The 14,336-nt window shown below is 31.0% G+C and overlaps 1 protein-coding gene across 1 annotated transcript in view; it reads left to right on the top strand.

The window, feature by feature from the left end:
• Positions 1-14,336, top strand: part of LOC122719648 (tRNA dimethylallyltransferase) — a 119,090-nt gene that overhangs the window by 28,753 nt on the left and 76,001 nt on the right. Inside the window, exons 2-3 of the mRNA XM_043945640.1 lie at positions 6,219-6,359; positions 7,060-7,337. Coding sequence (XP_043801575.1) covers positions 6,219-6,359; positions 7,060-7,337 — 419 coding nt within the window. The remainder of the gene's footprint in view (positions 1-6,218; positions 6,360-7,059; positions 7,338-14,336) is intronic.

The following is a 14,336-nucleotide window of genomic DNA, read 5'->3' as shown; positions in this document are numbered from 1 at the left end:
TTTTTTTTCCTTAAACAAAAGCTTTGTCTTTCATTATTATTTTTATTTTTCTTCACTTAATCATCGATCCAATTAAAATTAATTAAAGACACGATTTAATGAAACTTAAGAGATAAATATTAAATCTGTGTCTATCCATGATATCCATGAATAGAAATTTTCATTGAAATATTTTTCGTAAATGTTGAATTAAATTTTATTTTCAATTTTAGGATATATTTAGTTTGTAGATTAGGGAATATTGGCAACAAATTTAATTATCTTATTTACACAATTGAAAATATAATAACGAATTATTATTGAATACAAGAATAATTTTAAGGTATATCTCAGAATAACCACGTGCAATAAAGTGCAAGATAAAATTTTAAGTGTAAAAATGAAATAATATCGAAGGATTCTTTACGACACTAATGAAGATATAGAAATCGAGTGTAAATTGAAGGAAAGGAGCGAGTATCGATACGATATTTATTTTTATTGTACACTCAGAATTTTGATCCTCGTTTCCGAATGTAACTTATCTTAACCGAAAGCAATGTTTGTTCCGTGAATAACGTTCAATAGCCAAATCGTTTATCGCGATATAAAATTCATTCCATTATCGCGCAGACAAAACAGGAAAAAAGGTATCACAGTGTTCAATTACCTCACTTGTGGTCCTGGAGTTGGTCCTGGAGTGAAAGTGGAATTTGCGTTCACCAAGTTTTCTGTCGTAATTTCGTGCACGGGCTGGCCCTGGTGAAAATGTTAGGTGGAAATTATTATACACTTACTTTGGTCTTTCTCGCGAAAAAGACACTTTCGAATCTCCTTAAGTGTCTTTAAACTATTAAGGAAGAATATTGTCTGGAGAAGTTTTCTCCTTAAATTTTAAACAAAAAATTTTAATTAAGAAATTGAAAATGTTTCTTTCCTCAATGAATATTTATTTACATTCCTTAAAAATCATCATCTTTCCCGGATATTATTTTTCAATATTATATATTACTTATTGTATAAAATAATTTCAAGATTCTAATTTTAAATATATATATATATCCTTCTCTTATTTTTACATCAAAACTGAAAACAATCGAATAATAAAATCCAAGTTAATTTGCTGGAAAATTACTTACTCATAATCAAATTGATTAATTATAAATATCCTTCCTTTCTTTTATTTACAATTACAAGATCATTTATTCAGACAGAAAGATAATTATACGTAGATATAATATATTTAATTACTTTCGTAATGCATCAATTCTCCACATCGCGTTTAAAAACATATTGTAGTCATCAGTAATTTTAAAGATCCTACCTCTCATTGTACAATTTTTTATCACTCTTTTACTCAAAAATAATCGAAGCACGATTATACCAAACGCTCTACGAAATTTCTATCCATCGATCGATCAAACAATCCTCAGAAATCCCTTATTTCCCGGATTTCCCTCGTAACTCATCATAATTTCATCGAGGCTCTCGAGTTCAACCCAATTACAGATGGCGATATTTCGAGGCATCCACATAGATGGCGCGCGATAGCATCGATTACGCATCAACCGTAATTGGCGATTCGCTGGCAATTCGAATAATTATGGATTAGATACCCCTGGGAGGTCTGTCTCCCTCGCCTTCGAAGTTGTATCGATAAATCATGCGCCAACTTCCTTCTTCGACTTCAAACCGGTGTTGTAGTAGATTTCTCGGTTTCTCTCCTAATTGGTCGATCATTTCCATGTTGATCCTCAACATCGGTTGTTGCCTCTCGCCTCTTAGATTCCGCTCCTCTCCTCGGTGTTAATCCTTTTCCACACAGAGAAGCTGCTATTATTCTTTTTAATTTGTTTCGTGCAATTTTACGATTCACACTGGGAAAAATTAATATATTGCGATAAGTAAATACGATCCCTATTATCTCTCATTTTATTCGAATTTTATTTTTACTTTTACCTATCTTTATGGAAAAGTTTATCATGTTTATAGCAGATGTATTTCGAGAAAGTGTTTGAGAGCGCAAAGAGTTAAGATTTTATGCGTTAATACGCGGAATTTGTTTGTATAATATATATTATATATATATATATATACACATTAGTTTGGAAAGTTTCCATCAATCTTCAATATGCAAAAAGTTAATTAATTATTATAAGGATGGGAATGAAAAAAACTCGTGGAAATATTTTGTTTATACGTGAAGTAATATAAATTCGTATCGTAAACAACAATATTAAAATTCAATGTTGCTTTTTCATTTAGACCATCGATGTACGATACCAAATTTGGATACGTCAACATCATTAATGGTGTTTCTAAATTAGCAAGTTGAATAGCGTATCTTTATCTCTTAACCAGTAACAAAATAAATTCTTGAAACAAAGTGGTACACTAATATAAACGCAAAATTTGAATTCGAAAAAGTTAGCTAATTATATGGCATTTAAATTAAGAAAGATAAATAATTAACGTATATATAAGAACATTGAACCCTTACGTAATATTTAATTCTTCTAATAAATTCAATTTATACTCAAGTATTTCTTTTTCAAAGAAAAAATTTATTATATAACGAGTAAACAATTGATCGAAACAAAGAGAAATTCTTTGAAAAATCGCAATTAGTGGTTCAAAGGATTATTCATAATCCAATTCGTGTCCAACCCAAAACAGTCGTTCGATCTTTTAAAAACGTTCGATACAAAAGTTTGTGTTACATAATACACAATGAAAAAACTGTATGATTAATTATACCTCTGTCGGGATCGATACCAATGCGAAACATCATTCATTTTTCGTTCATCATCGGTGCGATCCGATAAAAATTTTTCGGAATCTAGTTGAAAATTATCATTTTTTAAAAATATTACAAAGATATTAGAAAATCTCGAAAATTTTAAATAAACTTCGCCTCGATCAACGTCAGTTCGAACAACTTGCTATACAAGTAATAACCTTAACTTAAATACAATGGCAGCAAGAAATGATCGAAGAGAATAAGTTGAATAAAAATGTAATAAACTCGCAAAGAAAATTATCAACAAGCATAACGCGTATCTTATTAATATACAAAGAAGACATGATTCGAGATACAATATTGATTAGTATGGAGCAGATACTAATTCCGTTAATAAAAGGGTCGTTGCTCGATTTCTCTCCTTGAACCGTGCCTGATACCTCCGTCCACGTGTTGCTCGGCCTCCTCTACTTTCTTTTTCCGTTTGTTTTATCATTACGCTTTCCGACGAAGCAGCACATAAGTATAAACAAACTTCCGGCAGGAACATTTGCTCGTGTACTCATCAATGGATTCTTTTTTTGAATACTAAATCATCTATCTATCATCCAATCTGATATTGCTAAGAATCTCTGAAAAAATACTTCGTTTCTTTCCTTCGACTCGAGGAAAATCATTTTTTTCGATTTTTTCTTTTTTTATCTTATCGAACGAGTTATTAAATCTTTTTTTATGGAGATTTTTTATTCGTAGCAAGTTCGTAATAAGTTATTTCGCGAAATTTAAAGTTTTTTTGTTTTTTAATGATGATATTGAAGTTTACACAATGAAAAATTTCCAGTTTCGGAAATTCAAATGGTATTCCAAAGTGAGATTCGGTCCAATAAGACGTTGATAAGAAAAAAAATTCCCCTATTTATTCTTATCGTCCAAATAAAATTGACTCGATAAAAACAATATGTCTAACGTTAGAAATCCTTGAAAAATAATAGATTTATTTATGGTCTTTTATTTTTGCAATTATTCAGTACAAGTAGAATTAGCAAAATTAATGACTTTTATATCGTCGTAGAAACTTTATTGCATAATACCTATCTATTTACTTTCAATCTTGAAACATTTTATTATATTTCATGTATTACGCGTGATCATTACCTATTAATTTACTGCCAACAATAAATATGATTTATGTAGTTGTCATCGCGTAAAGTAAACGAAAAATTGTTTTCCTTTTTTCTCACGTTTCCCTCAATCTCGAAACGAAACACGGTATTTCAAAGTGAGATTCGGCCCAATAAGACGTTGATAAGAAAAAAAAAAGGCTAATGAAGGTTGAAGACGTGGTCATTCAAGTTGGCCAGGCAGGCTCAAACCGTAACATCGAAAACCTGTTTGCTCGGTTAGCGATAGTGTAACTTAACGGAACATGGCGGGTATAAAGTATAGAGTTTTTGCTTTTTGCAACGATGATATTCATATCATCTGCGAGGGATTGTCGATTTTGGATTTTGGATTTGAAGAAATTTCCTCGAGCTTAAGTTAAATTTCTTTTCCTCTTTTTTCTCACTGCACAGGTTATCTATATGTATATGTATCAAATATATACAATGTGGACAAATAAAAATATAAATACGCATCTTGCAAGAATCATGGAAAATCCTAAAGTTAAGCATTTTCTGAGAACATTCATAACAGGTTTCTCAAGGAACGCTTATTAGTAACCACTTTCTTATCCAACTTTGAATAAAGAAATAAATAGTGCGAATAAACTATGATTACGTCTCGCGTACTTCCTCCAAAACGAAAAACCTCCTTTTCATTTTTATTTCCTGCACACCTGTAATCGGAGAAAGCTGGACAAGTTGTTCCACGAGTTGGTCAATCATCATCGGGACGAAAAATGCCTTAATTTTGGCGAAAAGGTGTTTTTGGTGACGCTAATTAGCGATTTTATGGTATCGTATTTTATATGTTCACGATTGTGAACCGGGGATTAAAATTACAAATATAACGTGGAAAAAGAGGGAAAATTGCAACTTTATAAAAGATTTCTGTGTTTTGCATAATTGCTGTTGTTCGTGCATAATTGGATCGATGCTACTTTTGATAGATATCTTTGAATGATCAGATGGTATTTGACTGATATTCTGAAGTTAAAAAGTTATTTTTAATAAAAAACGAGAAGATATATAAATATACAAATATATTTTGTTATCTTGAGACAGGATTGGAACTTATTAAAATAAATGATTTTAAAAGATTATTGAAATCATGCATCATCATGTTTAATTTATCTTAACTTTATCTTAACTTCTTCGAATAATTATAAATTAATTTATTCAAAGAATCACTCCAAATATTTAAAAATGTGTTCAACTCTAATCTGAAATTATTATCGAATAAATTTCCATTTCTTTTTTCCTTAATAAATGAAATCCTCGTACTTCAATCCTCCAATCGAATTCGAATCATACTCTTCTACTTTTCTTTCCAGTTAATTAAATTCCAAATTAAATTCCATTTCCGTCAATTTTCTTAATCTTTCAACTCGATACATAGTAAATGCGCAGCCATCCAAAACGTATGTGCACGTACGAAAAAAGAGTCATCACTGTCATCACCTTATCCGAGCGCATAAAATGAAAAGAAACAGTGTTTTCAATTATCGCTCGATCTCTTCTCGATCTCTTTTTCTCCTCCAAGCCGAGTGACGTCGAAACTCTTTCGAAATCGATAATACACCGAAGATAAGAAATAATCCTCGAGTTATCCGCCTCTCGCAATTTCCTTTGGTCCACTTCCTCCGTTCACCAGTCCACCAGATCTCGTGACAGTTATCAGTGGAAAGGATGAAGTGACCTGACCGTGTTTGGTAACGTTTGATAACCGGAGTGACACGGGATTTGACATTTCCTGATCCGGCTTTCTACGTTTCACTTATCTTCCAACTCGAGTTTCAGAAACGAGAGACATCGAGCTTCGAGATACGATTAATGATATCGGACAATTCGAGAAATTTCCAATGTGTTTCGAAGTGTTAATTTTGCGTAAAATATGGAATTCGACGTTTAATTATTCAGCTTTCAGTGTTTCACTTTCAAGTTTCAAATATGAGAGACGATCTTCAATGTTCAATGATATTCTTTGGAGAAATTTGAAGTATCTTATGAGATTAATTTTGAAATAAATCGATATACTGATAAATAGACTATTTTTGTAAAATTATTTACATATATAGAAAATTTAAATGTGAAAATGTTCAAGTAACATGCGAAATATCGAAAGTAATATTTGATACGTAATATTAAAATGTTGATTAAATTATCAACAAGAAAAGTAATATTCTTTTATATTTTTAAACTTAATAAAAAAGCCTTAAAATTCAACACTCTTGAACGGGGTGACACACAATCACGATGAATCTTTAATATTTTTTTCCTCTGCTAGAAAAATAACCATTCACACTATTCTAATACACGTTTTTTTGGTTAATTTCCAGGTGTACAAAGGCCTCGACATCGTGACCGCGAAAGTAACGAAAGAGGAAAAAGCAAAGGCGCCACATCACATGCTGGATATCGTAGACCCTCTGAATCCTAGTTACACGGTGGTACAATTCAGGGATGCGGCCATACCTATTGTAATTTCTCCTTTTTTCCTAACGCATTTAGTATTCTAAACAAAAATACATATTTATACAAAAATAGCAATATATATATATATATATATTAAAAATATTTCCAAATATTGGCCCAAATATGAAAATCCAGGCCAACGTTGAAATTGAAATTTCACTCGTTTCGAAAAAGAAAGCGAGAAACGAGTGAAGGGAAAAAAATAATTCAGAAGAAAGATAAAAATATTATTTTCCACACACGAATTGATATCACCCGCAGCATATTACGATCGCTTTCGTGCGTGATAAATCAATAAACGGCGTGTTAAATCGTTGATACAATGTTGTAAATGCCCTCGAGCTATGCTTCTGCATTTTCTCTCTCTCTATATATATATTTACAGAGGATAGAGCGTCTACTTCACGAGCATTTCTATAACATTGGAATCGCCCTCTTAGATTTAGACATCTATTAGACATCCTCCATATCCCCTCACCACGTTAGCGCTCTGTAAATTCATTTGCTGTTAGAAAAAAAAAAAAAAGAAGAACGAAAGGGATTATAAAAAGTGCTTCGTAAAAATAATCGACAATCGAACGAAGCGGAATTATCAGTCAGAAGGACCATGATAGAATCGTTGATGCGCCATTGGTCCCCCCTTTGGAATTGCACGCAAGCTTCTAGTTTCCCTCGAACGTTCCTCTTCTTATTTGGCCGATTTAGATCGACGATCTTCTCGCGAGGAGGAAGCTCCCGATCATCGTCGGTGGCACCAACTATTACATAGAGTCCATCCTTTGGGAAGTTCTGATGGACGACTCGAGGATCGGCAAGGACGATGATGACCCGTTGGGCGAGGATGTGTCGCGTACGAAGAGGATGAAGATCGAGTTGGATCGATCGATGACAAAGGATAACCAGGAGCTTTACGAAGAGTTGGTTAAAGTGGATCCGGAAATGGCGAAGAGATTTCATCCGAACAATAGGAGGAAGATCATTCGGTGAGTGGTTTTATATCTTTTGATATTGATCGATTTTCTTTCGATATGTAAATATGTTTTTGGATTGGAAGGAAATTGTATTTCAAAAGTAAAGTTTCGTCTTAATTGAAAAATAATCGATTTAAACTTTCGTTGAGATAATTTATCAGAGAAATTAATACGTTTTAAAAAAAAAAGAAAAAAATTTGCGTTTTATGTTAATTAATTCGAAATACAATTTCTTTTTTTATTAAATATTCTAATTTTTACTCTTTTAATTAGCAGTTTTTAATTAAAATTTCGTTACCACTTTCTAAATACTTTTAAATTTCGTTTTATAGCTGAATTAATTGTATATCTCAATCATCTTTGCTTCATTTGCTTCATCATTCTTCACGAAATTATAAAGAAAGAAAAAAAACGAATCAGTTCGATTCCTTAGCATTTTGTGAAACGTGTCCTCGTTCGCGTAATCTCTCGCTAAAGTGTTATTAATTTTTTCTCGTTGAAATAGTCTTTGTCGGTCTTGATACGTGTCATATTCTACGTTCAATAAGTTACTTTAATTTCGCCGATTGGATTCTTGGCACAATTCGAGCGTTAATGATCGCTTATAATTCATAGAACTTGAAATAAAGTACAAATGAAGGGAATAATTTAACGAAATATCCACTTATCGATTGGAATTTTATTATTGAATCAAAGAGAAAAAAACAATTCTTTATTGATATTTCTTATATAAATAAAAAGAAATTGAAAGAATTGATGAGAAAAAAAATTTTATCTTAAAAAAAAATGTATTCACATCAAAAACAAATACTACACTTTAAACATGGTTAATATTTTATTTCAAGAAACTATATTCTTGGATATTGTGTCTTAGGTGTTAATTACGATGTTTCAATTGCAATGTTTTCTTATCAATTTTCACAGAAAATTTGCATTTGTATTTATCGTTACACGTTTTATCGAATTTGAAGTATTCATAGGTGAAAAGATCAGATTTTTTCCAACAACAGAGTGTACAATGTTTATAATTCGAATCGTATATCAAACAAATATGGATGTGGATACATATTACATGATCGCATACGTTTCCTGAACTTTCGTTTTTTCCTTTTTTTTCTTCTTAGAAACTCCTTTTCCTCGTTAATTATTATTTTTAGTCACAATATTCTAAATATTGTAAGCCGTAACGTTTCAGCAGAGAAAAAACAATTAATCACGATAACAGGGGGCGTGTGCAAATGAGCAGAAAGTCAGTCAAAAATTAGTTCAGAGGAAGAAAAATGATCAAAAGTCTCTAATTCTATTTAAATATAGGAATCCAAAAATTTAACGAATCGAAATTTTTATAAAATTTCCTCCCAGTTATTCTGGTTTATCCCGCAAGACAAATCCATGGAACTTCATTGCTGTACGAAACAGGGTATCCTAATTCAAGCCACGGCACTCGTTCTGTTTATCACGCGACGAATCCCGTGATAAATTACGGTGATTGTGTTCTCTTAGTCTCGAGTAGATGCAAATTACCTGGGCAGCTCGGCCAGGACTGGGTAATTGCGCGAAACCTTTAGTCGCGAAATTTCTTGCCAAGGATATAGACCGCCTCTATTGAAAACCACGCTTTCAGCGATTGATTCTCGATGCTTGTCTCGTTTCCACGTCTCGTTGGCGATAAATCAGCTGGAATAACAGGCAGAACGAACTGTTGAAAGCTATTTTACGAATTTGTGAATACTCGGTTAAGTATTGGGTTATCAACCACTTTGTGTCGGTGATAATTTTGTTTTTGGTACATCTTCCACTTGAATAGTATATATTTGTAACGTTTATCCATTGTTAGGAGGATGATGTTATCACTTTGGTTAATTTAGTTTTGCGTGTCTGTGAAGATCTTTGCTTTCTTGAGTTTCATGCTGTTGAGAGTTGATCGTGAAGTTTCTATTGAGGAGTTAGTTTTAGATAGCATTTATAATTTAGATTGTTGGATTTTAAGGTTTCATATGATGCTTGTTGATGATGGATTATGTTTAAATAGGGACGAATATGATTTTTTAAAAATTTTGAGAAATATTTTTCTATTGATTGTGATCGATTTAAATTTAAAATATGGTGAATGGAAAGTAAATTGTAGTGTTGTTCATATACAGAATGTTAATGTATTCGTGGGATACTTTGAAAGATCGATCCATTCTTTATATTTATAAAAAATTTTGCGAAAGTTTAATAATAATAATAATTTACAATCAAAAGATTGTTCAGTTTCTAAATAAGAATCTCTACTAATCTTGTTAATATTTTTCACGATTAATAATAAATTTTTGAGTAGGAACAATGTTATCGTAATGTTATAATAAAAATTAACATAATAAGGATGCTTGATAAAAGAAACGTCAATCATTTCAGTTCATATTAATTACATTATGATAAACACATTACATTAGATCTTGACAGGTTTCATATATTAAATTTGATGATTAAGTTTTATCTGTCTGAATGAACGAAGGAATAAATGTATTTCACACTCCGGGCTTTCGAGGGTTATATAATTTTTTATCCTACTTTTCTCATTATTTAATATAAATGGTATTTTAAAACTTGCTCATCCTCATCCATTTTATTGAGAAATGTTTATCGTTGATAATTTGAAGAAGTTTTCTACGCTTCGCCTCAGAAGAAGATGTTATCGATATTTATTACCTCGTTTATTCAATTTTATTTACTTTCTCTTGGTGAAAATTTTAACAAATTATCGTCATATATTGATTTTACCAGCAATTAGTAAAAAATATTTAAGAATTCCATTTATAATTTGATACTTTAATCATTCGATAAACTTTATCATTTCGATTATTTATAGTATTATTTAAATACTTACAAATTGGATGATTTTAATCTTCGTTTAAAATTTCGTTTAGGAATTGTTAAAAAAATATTTCATAATTTATCAGTCGACACTTTAAACATTACACCCTTTGCGTAATTATGAATCGCTGTTTTAAAATTATTTCCTTTGTCAGATGAGTTTCATTCTATTTTAAAAACTTGCTGCAACGTAATGATTAAAACTGTAATAATAATCTTTGACCAGGTACACCAGGTTTTAATTGAACTTTCTTACAACAAACGAAAACATCGGTTTTCGGGGTCGAGGCGAAATTTAGCCGCAGACAGATCGCATGCTCGCATTATGCAAAAGGGTCTCCACTGTAAAATTGACTTTCGAATTCGAACGGATGGAGAGTTGCGGTTTTTGATACCGCTCCCTCGTTATGCGACGACCGCCATAACAAATGGATCGAAAGTGGAGAGAAAGGGTTTTTTAATTTCTTCGTATCGTGTTTGTACGAATTTATTTCGATTGTGTAATTAATTAACGATTGTTACTTTCGCGAGGAATGTAGAATGAATTCTAATTAATCGAAACGAACCTTTCATGTTTCATGGCAGTTGTACAAATAACAGTTGTGTAGAATGAGCTTTATGAGGAGACTTTTATAAAAGAGTTTAGCAAGATTTTTTTTTTTTTGCAATTCCTTTATAAAATTAATTTATATTCGGTTTCGATTCTGAAAAAGATTTCGAACGAGGAAAAGCTGTAATTTGTAAGATATATTCAGTGTATGCAATTCAAAAAATGTTAATAAATAACGTAATGTAAAGTTTAGAAATAAATTACAAACTTGTGAAGGAAAGATATCAAATAAAAGATCAGATAAATTTATATCAATAAATAGAAAGATAAAAAATCGTTTAAATAAAAGAAATTTCTTTCATTTTTTATAGTTTCGATTTGAAATTGATTTATTTGTAAAAATTTTGGCGAAAGATGAAACATTCTTTCATCTTTCATGTAAGAAACAAATTCGTGGAAAAGTTACCTCAATTCCACCTGTTCTTTCCTTCGCTATCACGATCGCTATCATTACAAGAGGCGTACTCGCTCTCTGTGGCCATCTGTCAGCCATACGGCAATACCTTTTTTCCCAGGGTACAAAATTTATAGATTCACGAAGATCAAAATAAGAACATTCACTCACGAGAAACATCCTTGCAAGTATCCTCCTTAAATTGATTAGCCTCTGTTTAATTTGATGATGGTCAATAATGAGGTCAAATTGCCTGTTACTGTAGGGTGTCACGCGATAATTTACATAAATGCAGATCTTGGCTATTTTAATTAAGTAACAGTCAATTAATATTTTGATATGTATCTCGATATGTTCGCTACTTCTTATGCAAATACACACTCCCCTTCATAATTATTAGGTCATCACGATCTTATGCAAAGTGTGATAGTCGGTTTAAATTTGGAGCAAAATAATTAGAATGTTATTAAATTTTTTTATCAACAAAGGATTTAAATGGATAAATTTGGAATGTGCAAGAAAGATTTTTAAATTGATATATTGTAAAGAAAAATCGAGGTATCATTTATCATATACAAACATTTTAATTTATGGTTAAAGATCTTTTTAATTTTTTTACGAATCATTTTTCATAAATTCGTGTAATAATTACACGTTACTAATAATTACTTACAAATTACTTTTTCCATAGAAGTTTATCTAGTGGGATGGATAGTTATTACATTGGAAATTTTCATATCTACTTTTCAAATTCCACTTAAATTCACTTCGAAATCTCTGGTTTTTCGCATTATCGTTTCAACAGAAACGCAAAGTTCAACTCTTTAAAAAAAAATAAAAAAATAAAAATCAGGCCATGTGGCCACATATGTTCACGATTTTTGTCGTCTCGATCATACGAAACACGGATGGACAATGGCCAATTAGAGCAGACCAGATACACATTTCTGTACAACTGGTACTGGCTTTCACGAAACGGCAGCTGTTAAACCTTTTCTGGCGGAAGGGACCACGGAAATTTCATTTTCTTTCAATGAAAAGGCGACATACCACTTTGTAGAAACCAACCTTCTCTTAGGAGGCAAGGTCCAGGTGTCGAGACTTGCCTCCTTTGTATCGAGGCTTCTGCCACCGAGAAATATATGCTACGGTCTCGTAGATCCTCAACAGCCGCTACGGATTGTTTAATTGTCGTTTCTCAGGGATTTCCAGTGATGCGTGACTGTACGTAGAAAAGACTTATTGTTGGAAAATATGCATAGATCCAAGTTGCAGAACTTCTTTTCACGGAAAGTTAGATTTTCTTAGGATTTTCTGAAAAGTATATCTGATATTATTTTGTTCCTGTTTTATTCGAGCATTATACTGTTTATCGTACTGTTTAAAAATTTGTGAAAGGGATTGTAATCGGCCATTTTCAATCATGAACTCGCTTAAAATGGTAACAAAGTTGAAATGGACGATTGATACCAATCGATGCGCTTCCTTTTTATTTTTTAACGTAGTTATTCATTTTGTGAAAGAAAAAAGTTGGAAAGGTAGCGACATGGTTAAAGGCTATTTAAAAGACGAGTTTTCGGTGGGAAGAGGATGAAAAATTCATCAAGTATTTTCTACCGCATAAGGTAAAGGGATAAAGACGCAAAAAAGGCTCTTTTGCGAAAGAGGAAGCTGGGTAGACGCTTCCTTTTCAAAGCGTTTACGTAGCTGGTATCAAAAGGCATCGGATTCAATTCTATTTTAAAAATTTCCTTACCCCTAAAATTCTTTTTAACGAGCTTAAGGGATTGCATACTTTTGAAATTAGTTTAAAATTAGCTTTTATCAAAAGATAAAAGATTTCACGTTCTTTTAAAAATATATCTCTGAAACTTTATGATAAAATATATATTTAATTGTGATAAAGTTAGTATTTATCATAACAGATTTTGATAAATATTGGTTATTTGACTTTTTTTTTGTTCAATTTTTAAAAATTACTAAACGAAGAAAATCTCATTCGTATTATCGAAAAATACAATTGAAAATTCGATTTTCTTTTTTAATTTCCTAATAGTGCAACTCCTCAAGCAAACAAAACTGAAAGTATAAGATATTTTTCGAAATTGATCTTCAGGAAAAATTTGTTTTCTTACGAACCATATCACTGATACTTCATTGCGTAAGATTAATATTATTATTGGAGAAAATGGCGTATTCCTCCCCTATTTCCTTCTCGTGTCCGATCATTATCATAAGTTGGAGTAAGTTGCAAAACGATTTACATCGTTAACTTCTTATTTAATCATACTTCTTGTGCATCTTTCGCCACATTATTTTTTATGAACTCGATGAAAGGAGGAAAACACGAGCAAGTTTGACCGTTATCATTTTTTTTTTTACCTCGAAAATTGATACACTTTTTGAGGAGCCGATCGAAAAGTAAAGTTGTATCTTTACAACATTAACAATATTGTTGAATTTTTCAGTTTATTCAAGAATACACCTTTGCAAAGAATAATTTTTTTTCATATCGTATGAATCATTGAATATTTGGAGACGATAAGATCCGATACATTGATCAAAATCGAAAATTATAAATATTTAAAATAAGTTTTAATAATTTTAAATGATTTTTTTTTTAATCCATACAAATTAAATTCGTAAATTTCTTTTTTGTTTTATTTATTGTGTTTGGATTGTTGAATATTTGAATATTCGAATATTTGTATTACACGTTTTATTTAAAATTATTAATATTTAGTTAACAAATTATATAAATTAAGTTTAGAATTTAGATTTTTAAAATATATTTTCAAAAATTTATCATAATATCTACTACTTTATTATTCGAAACATTTAATTTCTTGCATAATTCGATGTCTTTATTTTATCTTTCTAATTTAATCCTTTTTTTCTCTCTCTCTCCATATATTTTCGATGTAATAAATGTAAATCAAACGTTTCCAAATATTTGAATAACAAATTATGCTATAATATCGATATAGCATCTCGTGGCCATTTAAATCGGGAGAGAGATAGATATTGTTATCTGTTCTGTTACACGATTATTAATTTGTAATTCGTGTTATCGATAAAATATGCCAACACTTGTTCCGTCTAGCATAGTTTAAAAGTCGACACAGATCGAACAGTATCAAATATCGTG

The sequence above is a fragment of the Apis laboriosa genome, unplaced genomic scaffold (genome assembly GCF_014066325.1).
Source record: "Apis laboriosa isolate Shangri-la unplaced genomic scaffold, ASM1406632v1 scaffold91_cov154, whole genome shotgun sequence".
Classification (NCBI taxonomy): Eukaryota; Metazoa; Arthropoda; class Insecta; order Hymenoptera; family Apidae; genus Apis; species Apis laboriosa.
Note: the sequence above shows the minus strand (reverse complement) of the source record. Positions and strands in the feature narration are given on the sequence as shown.